General features: G+C 37.8%; 1 protein-coding gene and 1 pseudogene across 2 annotated transcripts in view; one reads left to right on the top strand and one right to left on the bottom strand.

Annotated features, from left to right (window-relative positions):
• LOC307055636 (centrosomal protein of 78 kDa-like) overlaps positions 1–21480 on the top strand; it is a 359743-nt pseudogene that overhangs the window by 77240 nt on the left and 261023 nt on the right. The window lies entirely within an intron of this gene.
• On the bottom strand, positions 480–19874 carry LOC307056611 (E3 ubiquitin-protein ligase RLIM-like; the record flags this gene model as incomplete). Its single annotated transcript, XM_079709437.1, has 5 exons — positions 480–717; positions 1267–1325; positions 3878–5112; positions 6442–6685; positions 19842–19874. 5 exons carry the CDS (start codon positions 19872–19874, stop codon positions 480–482), a joined length of 1809 nt encoding a protein of 602 aa, XP_079565563.1.

The following is a 21480-nucleotide window of genomic DNA, read 5'->3' on the forward strand; positions in this document are numbered from 1 at the left end:
AGATGAGAAGTTGTATTAGTTTTCTGTTGCTGCATAAGAAATTAGTACAAATGTAATGGCTTAAAACAGCATCCCTGTATTAGCTCACAGTTCTGTAGGTTGGGATACTGGCATGGAGTGACTAGGTTCTGTGTTCAAGGTCTTAAAGGTCTGAATTCAGCATTTTTAAACCCTTGTCAGATAATTCTAACATCTAATTCATTTTGCGTTGGCATCATCTATCACATCTTATTCAAGCTGTCATGTATCTGGTTCTTGGTATAAGTAGTGATAGTTTATTGTCTTTGGGACATTTTGGCTATTATGTTAGGATACTTTGGTCCCTATTTAAAGTGTTTTTTTAAAATTTTTAGCAGGCATTCACTCTTTATAGGTTTGGCACACATTTCCTGTACTTTTATGGACTGTGGTTAAATGATAACCTAATTTTCAGAACCTTTGTGGTACTCTTTTGGTCTGTTTCTCTTGTGCAGGTGGGGTTACCTCTGGTCCCTTCTCATGATGCTTATGGGGTCTGAAGTAGCTTCCCCAGGATATGGCACTTGGTACTTCTGCTGAGGGAAGGGAATCTCTGGAACACTTGATGAAGAGTCCTTCCTGGGCCAGGCACTTGTGACAGGGTCTCCCTGGACTATAAGGAGTGGAGGGTGCTTACCAGGTTGAGAGCTTTCTGTGGAGGGATCTCCGTTGCTGGTACGAGCAAGTTGCCAGATGTTTCTGGGGAGGGGAGAGGAGTCTCAGGCCCATCTGAGGAGAGCATTTTCCAGGTGGGAGCTTTTTGTGGTAGGAGCACTTTTGCTGGGACCCTTAGCCACTGATGTGTCTGGCTGGTGAAGGGGGATCTCAGGCCCAGTGGGGAAGGAAAGCACTTTCCCTGGTCACTTATTGTCATCAGGGCTTCCAATTGTTCGTCCTTGCAGGTTCTGCAAGGCTCGCCTGGTGTTTGGGGGATTCCCATTTGATGTGATGGAGGAAGAGCCTCTTTGAGCCACTTCCTGTTACTAAGTTGGGAGTTAGGAAATGCTGGGCCTGGATCACATTTTTTTTGTTGGTAGAGGGTCATAAGGTGCCCTGCCATGAGGTTGTTCATCCATTCTGAGGGTCCCTAGGCAATTCACCTTCTCTAGACCTTTCAGAGATCTCCTTTGGTTGCCTCATATTATTTCCAGAATATATAGTTGTGCGTATAAAGGGGGAGCAGGGAGAGGGAAGTATAAACCATCTTATCTGGATTAGAAGTCCTCTCTGTGCCTTTTAAGTGCTCACCTGATTAGGTCAGGCTCACTCTGGATAATCTCCCAATCAACTGTGCTATATATCATAATCTAATAATGGGAATGATATTCCATCACATTCACAGGTCTCATATTCAAGGAGAGGGGCTACTACAAGGATCATTGGGCATCATCTTAGAATTCTGTCGACCAGAGAAGGTGCATGTGAATGTACTGAAGCATTAATTAAGCAATTATCATCCTTTGGAAGGTTTTAATCTGTTAGGATAGTATGAAAGCCAAGTACTGTTATAATTATTCTACTCACTTTAAATGAAGTATATCTGATATCAAAAATACTTCCTAAAAATCAGACTATTCAAGCAACTTTCAGAAGTTAATGTAAATTTCAGAGGTTTGATCCAAGCCTTCATTTCTGGCCATGCAGATATCTTCTGTGTGAAAAATATGCTACCTCAAAGATGTTTTCAAAAACTTCACCACCATTCCCCATTTATATTTTGTAGTTATGTGCAAATACTGTGGCTGCCAGCAATTCACATAGAAAAGAAAGGTCAGTGATGTTTCTGAATTTAACCTTTTAGAGAAGGTGTATACTTAACACTGCCTACATTTGTATAGGTTGCACATTGCACAAAATTTCTGATTATTGCTTTAGGTTATAATACAATGTACTCTCACCTATACCAGGATTGAAAATTTTAAGCAAAATTTTCTGGACTGGCCAATACAACCCCCCAAAAATAGTTTTCGGGCTGAATTAGGAGAAAAATCCTTCACTGTGTTTAGGTTGGAAGGAAGCATGACCTAAATTTTGATTTCAAATACTCGGGGTTTTGGGTGATGGTTTTACTGGGGACAATTAGAATTGAACTATGTAGACATGTTTCTTGAAGCCCAGTTTTACCTTTAAGGCTTTCATATTGCAGCTTGTGAGGCTCCAAGCAGCAATTGGGTACTTTGGGTCATTCACACAAGGATTAAGAGTCATATATAAACCATAAAACCCTTTATAAGAAATCAGAATCTGTTTTAAAAATTATATGAACTAAACATATATAGAAAGAAATTGAAGCTTGAATATATTTAAGAAGCAAAAATTAAAGACATACCTCTAACTGCCCTTTTTCCTTAGTTGTTTACAATCACAGCAAATCAAAGTGTGACATGTTTAAGAGAAAGGTAATTAAGTTCTAAGGCTTTGTCATCTTATCACTTTTAAAAATACAAGATCTGGGGCTTCCCTGGTGGCGCAGTGGTTGAGAGTCCGCCTGCCGATGCAGGGGACATAGGTTCGTGCCCCGGTCTGGGAAGATCCCACATGCCGTGGAGCGGCTGGACCCGTGAGCCACGGCTGCTGAGCCTGCGCGTCCGGAGCCTGTGCTCCGCAGAGGGAGAGGCCACAACAGTGAGAGGCCCGCGTACCAAAAAAAAAAAAAAAAAATACAAGATCTGAGTAAATGAAAGGAAAATAGAGAGGGTTGTTAAAGAGCTGAGTCATAGAGTGGAATAGAGAACAAGCGGAAGCGGAAGAGGCAAGAAAGCATACACAGACTGGGTTTGAAGAGAGTTGGGAATACTGGTTGTGGTAGATGGTCTCTGATTTGCTTACCGGATCTACTCGCCATCCTTCTTAACCCTGCTCCATGATTCCAGGAGGCTGACCTTTATCAGCTTCATGGACCAGTCTCTCTGTGTCTTCAGGTTGGGTTTGGTTAATATGAACTACTGACGAGATTAGAAGTCAGGAGGAAAGAAGGCAAGGGTATTTGTTTCCATGATCTGCCCCCTTCCAAACTTCAGGTTGACAGTGGATGCCATTTTCTAAGGTTACATCTCTTGTTGGGTGGGCTTCTACTACAACTCTAATAAGACATTCTGGGTTGCAGGAACTGCTGTCTCTCTATGCCCCTTCAAACCTAGTGGTTATAATACTGGCTTCTCACAGCTGCTAGCCTCAAGGTACTTCATCATCTCTTGGTTTCCCTTCATTCTTTACACACTTCAGTCTCTTCATTAAATGCTATTCCATCACTCTTTTAAAGTGTGCCATCAGTTTTTAGCTAGAACTGACTGATACATTGGTAGTGGGGAATAGGAGAAACTTTAAGGTAGTGTTAGGGAGGTGGGATAAACTGCTGTGGAGAGAGAGAGGAAGAGAAGGGTTTCAAGCTTTTTATGGCATTCTATGAATGTAACATGACTTCTTTATGTGAATGACTCTAATGTAGTCTTAAATTGCTTCTTAATTATTGATATTTGGTTGGGTTTCTGTTTCTTTGCATGCACAGCCAGGATTGTACAGGGCTAAGAGATGTCTGGGATTTACATGACTAGATAATACTACTAGGATCTATCTAGATTCATTATATCATATTAAGACATTTCTCCCATAGAATCAGGAACATCCCAACCCAGTGCACATGCTAAGTTTTTATTGAAATTCAGTGAACTGCTATGGTGTGAAATTAATTTTTATTGTCAGATTGAACAACATTGTTTGACTTTTTAATATTTCCTTTTATTATGGAACAGAAATTGGGGAAAGCCCAATAATTCCTTCAGGAACTAGTGATTCAGTTCAATTGTTACATATGGCACACGGGCCCAGCCGCTCCGCGGCATGTGGGATCTTCCAGGACCCGTGAGCTAATTTCTGAATTTTCATCACTTGAGCTGGACCTGGAAATAAGACTAGAACTGGAAATAGACATACAATCAGGGCTTGAATGACAAATCAGTGTGGAACTTGAATGGGTATCATAGCTAGGATTTGAATCAGAACCAAATATACCACTACTACTACCATTAGGTGACTCTAGCCATTCCATGTTTTGACTTGGAGGTGAGACACTATGCTCTAAATTACTGTCACTGTCCATAAGGTTACTTGAGTTACTAAATTCTGTCATTGTCTGCCTTAACGTGCTCTGAATTGGAACAGATGTTGTATCATTTAAGGTAGTATTTAATATTCTACAAATGGGATTTCTAATGGTATTGACATAAGCTCTCACACCTGCCTGCTCAGAATGTGAATACATATGCCTCAGTCCTCGTTCACTTTCAGAAGTGACAGTGTTGTTTGGTGTCTCAGATGTTAACTGAGTTCTACTAGCTCTGCTGTCTCTCTGAGAATATGCTCCAGAATGAACTTGTCCTACTTCAAGATTGAAGGGTATGGTTGGATATATTTCCCTCATTCCCCAAGATTCACCACTGCTGGTTGTATCTGGAGAATTTTCTCCACGAACGGCATTCCTTGTTCTAGAAGTTTCAATAAGACCTCTATTTTGCAACTCAAATCCAGTCATTTGCTGTCTCAATATTTCCTGGTGCTCAGTTCTAGAAAATCTCGCATTCTCACTTAGCAGAGGCTGCTCAAAATTCTGAGATGGTATACTATGATTAAGTCTTTGTACAATTTCCCTAAGTGAACATGAAGGTGACCAACTTTCAATTCTTGCTCTGGTTCTCGGATACTCTGGGCTCCTACTTCTTGCTCTTCTCTGACTTGTGGTAGGTGGGAATTCCATTAATGTTTCAGTTGTATCTTGTTCAGACATAGATGGTCTTGCAAATATTGATTCAGATTGTGGACTTTCCACTTGCCTTTGGCTGTCTTCCATATTTTCTCTTCTGGGAAGTCTTGCAGATGCTACATCTTCATTCTCTGGATTTGGACTCCCATTATCAAGGTTAACATTTATTTCTAAACTGAATATGAACTGATCACTTTTAGGATTAATTTGGCTCTCTTCTCTCCAAGATTGGTTTTCTCTTTGTCCACTTGTCATATTTTCAGTTTGTCCAGAACAGTTAAGCCAGTCTATTATAGAGTCACCACTAGACACATCATCTGAAGAGTCTCCTCTGTCTGTTAACAAAAAAAATGGGGAGGGTGCATAAAAGAACTACCAAAATTAGAACCATCATAAAATAGCACTCTGAAACTTTGTTTCAAAAACAAACAAAAAATGAGAACTTAAATACTCAGATGTTTTAAACTGATTTCACATTTATAGAGTTAATATTTTATAAACTGCACTGTGTAGATTTATAAGTAAAGGTAGAAAAGTTTCGATTCCATCCGAAAAGAGTGAGCTGATCCTAGATAAACTTAGAGAATTTTTTAAAAAGAGAATCCGGAGGAAGTCTATTTTCAGTATTTCATCATATACACAGCCCTGTGTACCACTGTAGGAGGAATGTCAAGAGACTTTTTTTTCAGTCCACTGTCAAAAACACTAATGCAATTAAACAAGGTAAACACCAGTTAAGGTACAATGCTAGTATTTTAGTTCAATTTGCATTATTGTCTAATTTTCATTAGTCTCCAACATGACTACTTCTAGGCTCTTCACTTACATGCTTTTGATAATAGATAAGCTGTTTTAAAATATAAGGTTATTGCCCAAACATAAACAAGTTTTAGAGGTTTAAAAGTGTTTGCATTTTGAATACTTCTTAATGTTACCAAGATTTTTAATTGACATTAAATTGAAGGTCAGATCCAATGAATAGACTGAACCTAGCATGGTACCTATAAGACCATATTCAAGAACCAAAGTATTATAGTCTCCTCTTCACTAGACAGCAAAATCCTCTGCTTCACACTGGGAGGGAAGGCACCAGACCTGAGGCTCGAGCAGGGTTTCTCAGCCTTAGCACTATTGACCTTTTGGTGCTGGACAATTCTTTGTTTTGGGGAGCTATCCTGTGCATTGTGGGATATTTGGCAGCATCCCTGGCCTCTGCCCACTAGATGCTAGTAACACCCATGCCTCCCCTGTGACAACCAAAAATATCTCTAGCCATTGTCAAATGTCCCCAGGTGTTGGAGAGAGCACAATTGTCCCCAGTTGAGAATATTTGTTTGCTTTTTTTACATGTCTATGTAGAAAAAATAATTCAGGAAGTAGGAGGGACTTTCAGTTGAGGTAGAAAACCAAGAAAAATACAAATAGGCTACTTTGCACTGTTTCCCAATTAAAACAACCCAAATGTGAATCAGGAAAACAAACAAACATACCTTGACATTCTCACCAAAAATCAAGTAAATGCCAGTTCTTTTTATGAGAAGTTACTTACCAAATTAATTTAAGTCACTTCTGTATAATTTACTATTTACTATTATGAAGTTACTATTTACTATTATGAAGTTCCTTATTCATTCCATCCTATTCCCTCCAAAAGCAAAATATACCTGTATTTTCATCTGAGTCTTGTGGTGCGTTTTCTTTAATTAGCTGAAGTCTTGTCAGCAACTCTTCTTCCATACTTTCACCTGGAATGCCTAGAAGATTGTTGTCTCTCATAAATTCGTAATCTTCTTCACTCCGATTATTTACGAACCTGGAGAAATCTTCTTCCCGAACCAATCGGTCCTTTTGACTTATGTGTTGGGCCGAAACTCCATCTCCTTCATCGTTGGAATCCGAGTTTTCCATCTGAATAAACAAGTGGAAAATTACCTGAAATTCACGACGTGGTGTTGAAATTCACCAATGGTCGTTTAGTTTTCCTCGCTTTCTACTTCCTGCCAGAGTGTCCGGTCCTCCGCATAGATTCCTCCCTTCTCCCTTCCCGACTGAGTTCTGTGGCCCCTGGCGACGCAACAGTTGGGAGCCGCCTCTATCCCAGAACTTGCTAGACGTTGCCTAGGCACCCATTATCTTCCCCGCTGTTACCGAGCAGGGACTGGATTCAGGTTAGGTTTCATTTCATTCAAAACCAGCCAATGTTACTGAGGGTTTATAGTGTACCAAGTACCGTGCTTCACCTCGTTTCACCCACATGAACCTATTCTCAGGTTTTCAGGCTCTGATATGCTCTATTTATTCGTTACATTCCATATGACTGCCTTCTTCAAAATGCATTGCCAAAGTCAGCCTAGTTCAATGCAGCAATTCTCATTTTCAGGTGCCCAAGGCCCTCCGCCTTTTCTCCTCATGAATTTCTCAAATCATAGACTCTCACTAAGAAAGCCCACAATTTTTGATAATTTACCAGGGCCCTAGCTGAGTCTCTTTAGTGTGTCCTGTCCCTTTTAACTGTTAATGGGTTCATCTTGCATTATACGGTCCTTCAATCTTGTTTCAAACAAACAAACAAGAAACACCAAAACTTTGGCAGGTTTTTCTGCTCAGCCAGGGAATTCCTTCTCCACAAAAGCATCAGGTTCATTTTTGTCCTCCTTTCTCATAAATGTTATAAATATTACTTAAGCAAAACTAGCCAGAACATCACAGGAACTTTTAGGACAGATACATAATAGTTACTTTGTCTGCCACAGTGAGTACTGACTTTGCTGATTTTGTTGCATGTATCACCTGAAAGGCTTGGTGAAAATAAAATAATGCTCATTTGCAATGCTATCTGGAGGAGACCTCTAATTCACTCTCAGTACACAGCTTAGAAGTTTAAGGAGCTGTGTAAATTCACAGTTGTTTTGTTCACGGTCCACAGCAGGCTTTCTTGTTTGTTCTAAAGGAGATGGAAGGATGGTAACCTTACTGGTGTGACAGTGAAGAATCTAAGTCCATGTCCTGCTTTTGACATTTGTTCGATGCCTCGTTTAACTTAAGCTAGAAAAATCAATCTTTCCCCTCTGAATCAAATCTCAGCAAGTCTTTGGATGAGAACAGAATCCCCTAGACTACCCTGCCTCCTTTATAGACTTCTGAGTGTATTTGTTATCTTTTACTGAAGTTATTATTTTCACAGGGGAAATCTGTTGTAAACTTGTTTGCTGTGCCTCAATCAAAACTAGCAGTATTATGAAAATTCAGCGTGATTTGTACTCTTGATGCAGGAAACCCTAACAATCGTTAGTGTTCTTGAGAGTGATTGATTCAGTTTAATTCAATTCAATCAATTCAAGTGTGGAGTATATTTAGCGTTTGTTAAATGTCAGTCATATTATCGGATATTAAGATACAAAGATGAGTATATTTAAGAATCTGTTGTCATTAGAGTATAACAAACAATTGAGCTACACAGAGGTAAAATTACAGTTTTGAGGAGAAAGTGATTTGAGTGAGAGAGAAAATCGGTTTCACTGCATTTGGGTTTTAAAGGATGAATAGGAGTTTTCTAAGTGAACGAAAGGGGGAAATATTTTCAACAGTGAGAACAGCAACTGCTAACACTCGTAAAACAACAAGGATAGTAGATTTTAATTACTAAAAAAAGACATTAGTTAAATTGGCAGAGCAAGGCCAAAAAATGGAGACCTTTATGACATGTTTAGAAGTTGGACTTTATCATTAGTGCAATGGAAAGATGTTGAAGTCTTTAGACAGTTGATGGTCAAATTTGCAATTTAGAAATAATATTGATAGTAGTGTTGAGGATGAATATGAAGGGCAACAGTTCAGATGGGAGGGGCAGAAATAGATAGAGGGCAGCCTAGGCTAGTGATGACAAGGATCTGAATCAGGGCAAAGGAATATGATTAAAATGAAGGACTTTAACAGATCTCTAGGCAGCAGAACTGATTAAACCTAGTAATATATGGGAAAGAGGGAAAAGTGGGGAGGGGGAATATATGAGGGAAAGGCAGGGGTCAGGATTACTTCTGTATTTCTGTCTTTGCTTAGTGGACAGTGGTACCAATAAGAAGTAACACCTGATTCTGAAGTTGTATGGTTTAGCTTAAGAGGGAGCATGATTGCTTGTGATTAGAATAGTATGCAAGTTACCTGAAGATTCAGAAAGTCTTACAGTCTTTCCAAATTTAGGTACAGAAGCACGTGAACTAATAGCCCCGGATGTTTGGTGTTCCCTGTAGTTGGCTCTCAGTGTCAGTGACTCTAGCTTCCTGAACTATTCGTTCCTGGTTATGTCCCAATTCTGGTGCAAGTAACAGGGTATAGGGATCATCATCCCAGAGGCCTACTTATTGACCTTGATTATTTAAATAGAAGCCACCAATATAGCTGTGCTTTACACTTAGTTCTCTCATGTCTTGACTTTCCTTCTGAATATTGCAGTGTAGGTTCAGTAGTTTTTCCTCTGGATGGCAATATTGCTGCTTTGGCCTTTGTTCTATCCCTTGTCTTGATATCAGAAGTCTTCTGAAGATGTTTTTTCTTCACTTCTCATTTCAGAGATGGGAGGTGCAGCAGGAAGTCCGGAGGTTGACTAGAGCATCACTCTAAGTTGAGTTGGAGGGGAAGAGGTTGAAGATGGAAAGTTGCTTACTTTCAATCAGAGTCAACCACTTAAAAATTTGGCCAATCCATTGTTTATGATGTGGTGAAAAAATGGGGTGTGTGTGAGCAGATGTGGCTGTTCTTTTATCCTGGTTGTAATAATGGAGTTTTGTAATCAAGACTTTTCTTTTACTGACTCTGTCCAAGGAAGCTTCTGAACAGATTCTGTGACTCAAAGGGAGACTGAAAATAAGCAAGAGATAGCATTCTCCCTGAATATGGGTAAAAGGAGTTCCGTGGCTTTAGAACTGTAAGAAATGATCAAGACATATATTCCAGATACCTATTGCAGTATAACAAACCATTCCAAAACGCAGTGGTAGATACAATAGAAACCATGTTGTTATAGTCAGGACTTTGTGAGCTAAGAATAAAGATAAAGAATACTGGGGATGGCTCATCTCTGCTCCATCATGACTGGGCCTCAGCTGTGGTGGCTTGAATGATTGGAGATAGATTAGACTACTTGACTGGTGTCATATGTCTGGGGCCTTGGTTCTGGCTAAGTTTTCTTTGAGTCACATCTTTTGGTGCTGAAATGTCCAACCAAGATGGCATCTTCATTCACAAATCTGGGGCTTGAGTTGGGCTGCACAGGCTGAAAAATCTGGGGCTGGTTTTCCCTCTGTCTCTGTCTTTCTCCATGAAATTTCTCGGTGTAGTTTTGGAGTCTTAGCAACCTGGATATCTCAAAGTAGTTGAATTCTTACATAGTGAGTGGCTTCACCCAAAGTAAACATTTCAAGAGACTTGGCTGGAATCTGTAAGTCTTCCCGTGACTTAACCTCACAAGTGCAAGAACACCTTTTCTCTTGCATTCTGTTGATTGAATAAGCCACTGGATCGGCCCATATTCAAGAAGAGGGACACCACATTCTACCTTTCAATAGAGAGGTAACAAAGATTTTATGGTTCTATTTAATGTACTATAGCACATGATGAAAAAAATCTTATAATGATGACTTTTCAGTTTAAGTGGAAATTAATCTCTCCCTCTGTTTTCTGAATTGCATTATTCTCTGGGTAAAAATAAAAAAAGGGGGGACATAAAATCTGAAGTTCTTTGCATTCAGCCTGATTTTAAAGATACCCGATTAAGGATCTTTTTATTATGTAATAGTTTTCCCACATCAGAGAACATTGGTAATATTAAGAGCTATTTACTGAGCAACTGTAATTGCTAGACACTCTGCTTGTGTTTTAACTTATTTGATCTCAAGCCCCATGCAAGATAGGTATTACCGTTCTCAGAGATAAAGGCATTGAGGCTGATGCAAATTAAGTGATTTTCTCAAAGTTACAGTAATAGATAATATGTTTAGATTCAAACAAGGTCTATCGGATGACTCTCCCTGTTTCGCTCTACTCTGCTATGTTTAATGAAAACACAATTTTAGACATCATTACACAAACGTAGTAAAATCTCAGTTAAATGAGATGCTTGAATCATGTTTGATCATTTTCGTGTGCCATTTCAATTCTGCTTTGGAGTTAGTCTAGAATATCTTCGTTTTAACTTAATAAAGAGTAATTTTAAATCAAGAAGTAACCATAATTAAAGCTTGATAAGATATTTCATATTTTTATGTTTTTTTCTTTCCCACCAGAAGGATGGGTTAAAAGCTTGAAAGCATTGATGCAGAAAAATGAATATAAATATGCATGTCTCATGGAATCTCCTGGAATTGGTTCTTTGACACAAATACTTGTTTTGAATCTAAACATGAAATTCTGTTAACTGAAATGACAACCTTTCCACTTACATAGGCTTGACACTAGGAATTAGTTTCATCTCTTCCTTATGCTTACCTCTAATTATGGAAATAAAAATGTATTTATTTAGCAAGGTCTCATCCCTCTTATGATTTCCTTTCTTCCCGGTTCTGCTCAGATTTAGACTTTTGATAGCTTTTCTATTAGTGCCGTGTCAGTGGATATTTGCTTCTATGCTTTCTCTAGTATTGAGCCATTTTACACACTTTCTCTGAGGCATGCTCCAGGTCTGTTATTCACAAGCAAGTTAGTTCATATTTCTGCACATTTGTTTATTTGTAAAGTCTTACCTCCTAGGTTATTGTAATAAATAAATAAACTTACATATACATAAATAATATTCTGTTTGTTACCTATATAGATATATTTAAAGATGAATTTTACGGTTCCAAGGAGGAAACGGATATCAGGTTTGTTTCTCAAAACAAATGAACACAGAGAACACAAAATGAATAAGCAACACAAAAGCTCACAATATATGAGCAAAACCAAATTAAGCAGGCCTGCCATATACAGATTCACAGGTTGTGCCCTCTAAAATTCCCAGGGGGCACCATTCATGTAAAGAAAGTGAATGACACTCGTATAAATATGCAGTGCACCACCTGTACAACTGAACATGCAGACCCTGAAAATGAGCTTTAATGTTATCTTCTGCCTTCCTTCGACCCAGTAGGGAGAAGAGAAGAGGATAATGAACTCAGGGGAGAGTAAATAGTTACTTTATTACTTGTTCTTCTCCAGGCCTAGAATTTTATATGCTCCTATTGAAGGGAGGTTGGTGATTTTGTTCAGTAGCCTGCAGTCACAGGGAGGTGCACTGCCTCTTTCACCAAGTATTTACACCAGTAGGTGTAACCACAATGGCAGCGTGTGGTGTGGGTAAAAATGGTCACCTCACATCTCTGTCATGTCGACTCTCCCTTTTATGGTGCTAATTGGGTGTTGTAGTCGCTCTTATGGAGAGCCACTGAATGGTCAGTCTGGGTTGCCTATTCAAAGAAACTCACCACATTTTCAAATTACATTACAAAAAGGCCCCTACATTTCAGGCATACCATTTTGCTTAAATTCAAACTACTGTACTATAATCAAGTTGCATCTCTTGCTTAAGTCTTAATATCCACAAACCTCAACAAATTCAATGGACAGTAGGTTGACCAAAGGGTGAAAGTTTTTTAAAAAGTAGCATTTGTATTGGGAGCAGAGTTTGGGTTTCCTTATGGTCGGGTTTCCTGGGGCCTCTTTAATATTCAGGCTAAATGCAAGCTCTTATCCACACTATTAGAATGCATCCTCTATCTTCAAACACATTTGACAACTTATTGCGTATAGAATAAAGTAAAATGTGTAGTAAGTCCTTACAAAAATCACTCCAGATTTGCCAACATTACTACATTTTCATCTTTCAAACTTCAGTTTAAATGTCACTTCCATGGAAAGGTCTTCCTGACAGTTTATCTAAAATAAAATTGTGCATGTCATGCTCTGTCACAGACGCTTATCTCTTCCTCCAATAAACTGTATACTATAAGAATAGTAATCTTTATAGCTCAACCTGTGTTTTCCATCTGTTCAGTTCCTTAAAGCAGATACTAAATGAATATGCGTTGGAGAGTGAAATAAGTAAAGTAAGGAAGAAAGGCCAGAGGGAGGAAGGGAGGAAGGAAGGACCTCTGGCAAAGATTCTCTCTCTGTCTTTTTTCATTCTGGCTGCTGTAACAAAATACCACAGACTGGGTAGCTTATAAACAACAGAACTTTGTTTTGTAATGTTATGGAGGCCTGAAGTCCAAGATCAAGGTAGCAGCATGGTCTCATTCTGGTGAAAGCCCTCTTCCTGATTCATAGCCAGAACCTTCTTGCTGTGTCCTCACATGGTAGAAGGGGGCTAGTGAGCTCTCTGGAGCCTCTTTTAAAAGACATTGATCCCATTCATGAAGGAATTTGTGGAATCTAAAAAATACAACCAACAAGTGAATATAATGAGAAAGAAACAGACTTACAGATGTGGTGAACAAACTGGTGGCTACCTGTGGGGAGAGGGAAGGGGAGAGGGTAGGGGATTAAGAGGTACAAACTATTATGTATAAAATAAGCTACAAGGATATACTGTACAGCACAGGGACTATAGCTAATATTTTATGATAACTATAAATGGAGTATAACCTTTAAAAATCGCAAATGACTATATTGTACAGCTGTAGCTTATATTGTATACCAACTATATTTCAATTAAAATAATAAGAATAGTCACAAAAAATCTGAAATAAAAGGCATGAATCCCATTCATGAGGGTGCCACCCTCATGACCTAATCACCTTCCAAGGGCTCCGCCTCCTAATACCACCAATCTGGGGGGTTAGGATTTCAACATATACATTTTGAGGGAACATAAATATTCAGACCATAGCACTCTTCTTTGACCAAACTTGAGTCAGGCTTCTCTGAGTCCTCTTTCTAACTAGTCCCTGACCTTAGGCTCTGTCCTTGGCCCATTTAGACTAGTATTAGCATGAATTCTGGTGGGTCAGTTTAGCAAAAATCCTCTACCCTTGATATATGGTCAAACTCTTTATCCCTCACCGTTCATGTCTTACCACCCTAGCCTGACTACAGAAAAAAGTTCTGCCAATTGGTTTAGCCAGAAGTCTCCTTACCCCTGATGTTTCCTCTTAGTGATTTTCTATCCACTGACCCCCACCCTGCTCCTTGCCTTTATATCTCTACTTGTTCTTATTATATTAGGAGTTGAGCCCCATCTCCCTCTCCTACTACACAGCCCCTCTGTAGTAGTCTCCCTGACTTATCCTTGCTATCTTTAACAAGTATCATGTATACTTGTTTTCTTCAGTACCTTCCAAGGCTTTCCTTACCTACATCTCTCTGCATATGCTGTCACTTTTTCCATGCCTTTGTTCACATTGTAATCTGTGCTTGCGATGCCCTACCCTTTATGCCCTAGTTCATATCAGACCTCTCTGTAATATCTGTACCCTTCTAGTCCTGTATTAAATACACTGCCCTTCAAGATGGCCTGTAAAACTCCTGTTTGCATAAATATTTGCCATTTTTCACCTTCCTGTTTCCTCTTAGACTCTTAAATAGAACAATGTGTGCACTTGCCTTCTACTAGATTGTGAACTGTAGTGATGCAAGAAGTAGGCATCATTATGTGCCCCTCCAATGCCTAACACCAAATGTTATGCACAGTTAGAAACTCAATAAATACCTGATTAGTTGAACTATGGTCCTACTATATAGTGAAAAATTCAAAGGCTATTGAATTGGATTCTGATCTCCCCTGCTCATGAGCTGTGTGACATTGGGTAAGTTATTTAATCTCTCAGTTTTAGTTTCATTATTTGTAAAAGGCAATGATACCTAAATGGATTGTGGTAAACTTTAGTGACATTCTATGTAAAATAAAGTAAATGTGATACTATATGTAAAGGTGTCTCCTGCTTAAGGTCAGGAATCCATTTGTAAAAATCAAGCAGTTTTTGTTAAAATGTAACCAGGAAATGATTTCCTATTATTTTAATGGAAACCTTTAATATGTTTTATATGTTAGCCCAACAACTCCAACAAATTTCCTGAAACGCAATGAAACAAAAGAAACAAAAAATTGTTATAATATAGATATTTAAAATCATCATATCCTAATCACCTAATGATTAATATGGTTTTAACAAACATTGCTTTGCAGTAACATGGCCTCTCTTAACCCCAGTAACATCAGAGTTGCACATCCTCTTCTGTGACACTTTGCAGGCTTTTCAAAATGTCTACACAGGAGTCTGAAGTTTTACCCAATGTATTTGGAATGTAACTCAAGATTTTCTCCAACCACTGTGTTCTTATAAAAGTTACCTTGAGTTTGCAGATGCAAATATGTTTTATTGCTGTATAATCACTGGCTGAAGAATATTTGATTGAGAACTAATTAAATTCTCTGTAGTGTAAGTATTAAAGCAAAGAGCTCTTCTAACAGGGAAGTAATAGGAGATATTTTGTGTGTTATATCTTCATATAGGATTGCTAAACAGTGTTGTTCTTAATAAATGTTATTTTCTAACTTCCTTCCATTATGAATCAAATTAGTTCTAAACCCAAGATTTAGTTTAGTCTTCATTTCTCAAATTCAGTTAAAACATTCATTTTGGGGGTTTTAAGAATTTAATTCAGTTATGCAAAAATATATCTAGGGGGTTATTTTATTTTTTAGTTTTAATTTAATTTAATTTTTTTCTTGAAGTATAGTTGATTTACAATATTGTATAACTTTCTGGTGTACAGCAAAGTGATTCAGTTATATATATATACATACATATTCTTTTTCAGGTTCTTTCCCCTTATAGGTTATTACAAAATATTGAATATAGTTCCCTATGCTATACAGGAAGTCCTTGTTGGTTATCGATTTTATATGTAGTCGTGTTTATATGTTAATCCCAAACTCCTAATTTATCCCTCACCCCCTTCCCCTTGGCTAACCATAAGTTTGTTTTCTATGTCTGTGGGTCTATTTCTGTTTCATATATAAGTTCATTTGTATAATTTTTTTTAGATTCCACATATAAGTGATATCATATTATATTTGTCTTTCTGTGTCTGGCTTACTTCACTTAGTATGATAGGTCCATACATGTTGCTGCAAATGGCATTATTTCATTCTTTTTTATGGCTGAGTAATATTCCAGTGTGTGTGTGTGTGTGTGTGTGTGTGTGTGTGTGTATGACACATCTTCTTTATCCATTCATCTGTTGGTGGGCATTTAGGTTGCTTCCATGTCTTGGCTATTGTAAATAGTGCTACAGTGAACATTGGGGTGCATGTATCTTTTCAAATTATGATTTTCTCCTAGGGCTTTATTGATAATGACATACACTCTAGCCCACCTACCTCACTTATATTTCCATATATCCTGAGTGAGTCAGTCTCTTTTTTTTGGCTTTTTAAGAAATCTGGATGCTTTCTAGATAATAGTTATCTCCATATGCACATCTGAACCATTTGCATGGTTTCTTTGTCAGTTTATTATTAGGGAAGCTTAGAGTAATTTCATAACAACATAGAAAGTGATTGTATACAAACTTTATTTTAACTGTGGACTACCCCCACTCCTACCCCAAATACTCATAGACTGAAAGGTCATCAGAGATGAGCTTGTCTTTGGGAATTGGAGCGTGGAAATCAGAGAAAGGAAGGAAATCACGGAACTACTTCAGTTGGAGATGAAGGAGTGGGTAAATGCCCTTTTCTTGGAAAAAAGATGAATTTCCTACTAGAGGAGAAATCTCTTAAAATATTCAGCTGCGCCAGTGATTAACTCTGTTGCAAATTTAGTTGCATTCGGCAGGTACTGCAGGGAACAACTAGTGTGTATGCCTTGGCATAGTAAAAAAAATTATGTAGACAGAAAGTATATTTCATTTATCTAGTTACTGAATAGCCTGAAATATAGAGCAGTCGAATACTATTTGTAATTTGCGTGAGTGTGTGTGTGTGTGAGAGTGAGCAAAGCTGTGTTTGACACTAACATCCATTTTTCCTGACTTAAGAACAATATTTTAATAGATAACTGTGGTTTAAAGAACTGATTGATGCCAGACAGGAAGTTCTCCTCATATTGATTATGTGTAAAAATGCCTAGGAGGGCTTGGGACTGACAGAAACCATCAGTAAACTTCAAAACTCAAACGAGAATTTAGTTGACAGCAGGGTGTTCAGTACAGAAAATAGTTTCAGCACTGACACTGTCTTCTAAGGATCAGTATCTATCCATCTGTATAACAGATATCTGTGCGAAAGACAGTGTGGTATGGTGGAATGAAAACTGAACTTGTAATTGGAATATGGGGATTAGGTTCCAGCTGAGTTCTTTCTACTGGTGCTATCTTGGAGAGTTACACCTCTAAGAATAACATTCTTTGTTTTTAAACTATGTCTAAGGATCTTTTGAGCTCTATATTTCTATGAAACTCTGATCCTATTTTATCATTGTAGGGGTACTGTGTGTTGGAAGATAGCTAGATAGATCAATGGGTGCATGTATGGGTGGGTGGAAAGATAAGTGAGTACATACACACACATATACATATACGTACATATGTATGCACAATATATACATAAAAAATATATATACTTACATATATAGGACTATATATGTGTGTGTGTAACACCTACAGGTTATTTCCATGCATATGTGTCTACATAGAGTGACATCACAAATTCTGGCCATGGTTTTCCTTTTCATTTGCAAATATGACAATAAATCATCTAACATCATTACAGAGGTAAGACCTCTTAACAGCAAATGGGTCTTGAAAGAGATTTTAACATTGTGAAAGATACATTAAAATAATCCACAAATACTCATATGCATGTATTGTGAAAATGCTTCTTAGTGGATACAAATGTAAAAGGTGAATAATAAAAGTATCATGAATTCTTTATTCTTCATCGATAAAGAATTCTAATTTTGAAAATTTACTGGGCAGTACTAAATAAGTGAGTATCAGGAGTCTGATCTTGCCAAAATAATAACTTTAACTTTTGATGTATAGTATAAATACTATTAGCAGAAACATATTTTTCTAGCAATGACCTTAATAAAAATAAAGCTCCTGTAAATAACACACAGTGAAATCTACATTTTACTCCGTTAATCAACATGTTTAGGTTCATGGGACACTAAAGACCACAGTCATCAATATTACAGAGCATTTTATTAAGTATATATTATTACACCGTGAGTGGGTAGACATTTAGATCTGTATTCTACACAGACTGAGTGCATTTCTGCGGCATAGTTGTCTTTAGTTGAGTGGAATAGGCCCATGGGTGAGAGGTCACAAGTAATCAGCTATCTATATATACTTGGAAGTTTAGAAATAGTTGAGAGTTTATTTATTTATTTTACTTTAAATGTGTACAGTTTATTATATATCAATTACACCTCACTAAAGCTAAATAATTGAGTTTTCTTGGGATTGATTAGAGACAATGTTTTGAGATGGAGAGAGAATTATCTTAGAGAGTAAATGAAGAGTTGGGATAAATGATCATTTTCTCTGGAAGGAAAAGGGTTTATAATAGGAACCCCTAAGAAGGCATATTGAACTGGCCTTATTTAACATTTTTTTCAAGGGATCAAGATAAGAAGTACCATGGGAGAATTTCCAAATTTGTGCACAGAACTAAGTTCTTCCAGGTAATAAAAAGATCATCAAAGTAGGATGAACAGGAGTTGAAATGAGCAGAGGCGCTCTAATGAGAGCAGGGAGAAACAGTTCAGGTGAAATCATTGAAACTCTTCTATGAGATGGAAGACCCTGAGAACTGATTATCACTGCGGAAGAAAGCCTAAGGACTCCGTTGCCTGAAGGTTCAAAGATTACGACCAGGAAACCAACATTGACAAAATTTGTTGGACATCATCACAAAGGATATTGGAAACAAAGTGAAAGGTATTGTCTTACCCTTGGACAAAACAGAAATTTGTCTGAACCTAGAAGTTCTTATGAAGTTTTGATAAGTACACCTTAAGATACAGAGGGAAGCAAAAACCATCGAGGGGGAGAAGGAACTTCCGTTTGAGAATAGGCAGTTGGAAGAACTCCTCAGTCTGGAAGACACGATGTGGGAGGGAATCTGAGTAGCTCATGTAACGTGTGTATAGATTATTCACTAAATCTTGAGTTAGCTCTTAAGATTGAGAAGAAGCAGCATTAGGGAAAAATAAAGCAAGCTGCCCTCCACATCCTAAGACACGGTACCAACTGAGACTATAAATCTGCAGGTCCAGATTCATTCACAGATGGTAGGCTGATGGGAAGCTGTTAGCCAGAGTTAGTGGGGTAGGGAGCAAATCCCCAACTTCAGATGCTGTAGAGGGTAACAACCTGCCTCTCTCATGCAGGGGGAGATGGAATTCTCAGCTCAATGCCTCAGGACTCCGGTCCATTATCATGGCTGTTCTAATCTGTTTCTGAAGTGGTCTCTTCTACAGCATTTAAAAAAGTGACTGCATTATCCTGAACATTTTTATCAAGTAACAAGTCAGCTGATATAAATGCATAAAGTTGGCTGAAAGCAGGCCTGGATTTCAAAGCCCCTTCGGCATGTCTAGGTTGGGCACACGTCATGGAGCCTAAGAGTTTATTTAGATGGGGAGTCTTAAAAAGCTGAAACTAAAAGTGACCATAAAATCATCAAACTTTAAAGTCGGAAAAAGTCTCATTCTTTTTCAAATGTAAAAAGCATTAACTGAGTCATTAAATGAGCTTTTAAAAAAGCCTCCTGGCAAGAGTGACAGATATAGAACTTTAAACCCATGCCTCTGGGGCCAATGCTCTTTCTATCATAAAATGTTTCTCCCTAACATTTGATGAATCAAAACATACACACACAAACACACACACACACACACACACATAACGTTAAGACCCAGGGTTCACTCTTCAACTTGCTTTCAACCACATGGAAACTTTATGGATTGAGTCTTTCAGATATTATTTCAGAGCAGATAAGCCAAATGCTATTTCTCTCACCTGGCTCCAAGCACTGTTTAGTCTTCTCCAACTGGGTATAATTATTCACTAGGGATCTCACCTGTTGTTCAACACTCAAACTTGTGATGGCCATGCTGTGGACTCCATTGTCTTGAGAGGAAAGCTTACACACCAAAACATTTGGGTGGGTGAAAGGAACACAGGAGAGGAGACTAGAGGAAAGGTATCGGTAAATATGTAGTGAGTTGTTGCTTTTCTACCTTGATTATGCCTGAATGGCTATTTTTATTGACACGAGCTTGCGCTACATGCTTGATGCATGACACACGCAGACTCCCTTAACTTAGAACATAATTGTGGCACATGTATCTCCAGCTACAAATATAGGTACCAAAGAGCCTAAGGAGCTCTGAGGGTCATATAAATTCATTTATTTTTTGAGTTTTTCTTTTTTTGTGTGAGAATTGAATAGAAATAAAAGCTAAAATATATCCCTTACTCACCTGGCAATTTCTTTTCATCTTCCTTTTCTCAGGTAACATCTCCTCTAGGAATCCTCCCATACCCAGGAAAAGATAGTTTCTCCTACTCTATACAATCAAAACCCCCTGAGCAACCCTTTCTCATACCTTTTATAGAAAAGTGTTGAATTGTGGATTTACTTGTCTGAATCTTCTTTAACCTGTGAGAAAATTGAGTGCAGGGGCTGCATCTTCCAACAGTGTATCTTCCAGTGCCAAGCACAAAAGAGTCAACTAACATGTAGCTTTAAAAAAAGTATCTTGTACATATTGTAAGTGTTCAATACATTTGTACATCAAATACATGAAATAATCAAGGCTAAGAAATACGCTAAGAAAAAATTAATGTTAAGGAGGATTTATAAATGAGTAGAAAGGGGGTTTTAGGGAAGAAATCATGATTTAAGATTATTAGTTTTTTTTAACCTGGTATATGTTGAGGATTGCTATAGAAGAAAAGGCAATTCAATACTTTGAAAATGTGTGAAGTCTATATTCATTAGTTCATCAGCTAAAATAAGGTGGTATGCACACAGCTGCTCATCTTTCAAAATTTTTCATAAATGTCAACTTGTTGAAAATATTTTGAAACTAATTTTTCTTCACCTTTTAAATTCTCTTGGAATTAAACATGGTGATTTACCACTAAGACCTTCAAGATGTATTAACTTATTTAGGCCACCATAATAAATTTGAGAGAGAGTCTTTGTACGGAGATGCATTTTAAAAAGCACAGTTAATCACCCAAAAGTAATTTATAAAGGAATTCAAATTTTAAGCATTACTCATAAAAAAATGTTGAAAGGAATTAAATTCATAAAAAGTTGAACATTCTTAAATCTTCATCCCCCTACTCAATTTTCTTGTAGTTCACAGTGCTGCAGAATTTCTAATGCAGAAATCCTCAAATATATCCAGCATTTTTTGGCTTTTCCCTTTTCTTTACAAACCCTCCATTATTTTCTTTTTCTTTTTTTTAAACATCTTTATTGGAGTATAATTGCTTTACAATGGTGTGTTAGTTTCTGCTTCAAAACAAAGTGAATCAGCTATATGTATACATATATCCCCATATCCCCTCCCTCTTGCGTCTCTCTCCCACCCTCCCTATTCCACCCCTCTAGGTAGTCATAAAGTATCCAGCTGATCTCCCTGTGCTATGCGGCTGCTTCCCACTAGCTAGTTATTATTTTATATTTGGTAGTGTATATATGTTCA

The sequence above is a fragment of the Hyperoodon ampullatus genome, assembly GCF_949752795.1.
Source record: "Hyperoodon ampullatus genome assembly, chromosome: 7".
In the NCBI taxonomy this organism is placed as follows: Eukaryota; Metazoa; Chordata; class Mammalia; order Artiodactyla; family Ziphiidae; genus Hyperoodon; species Hyperoodon ampullatus.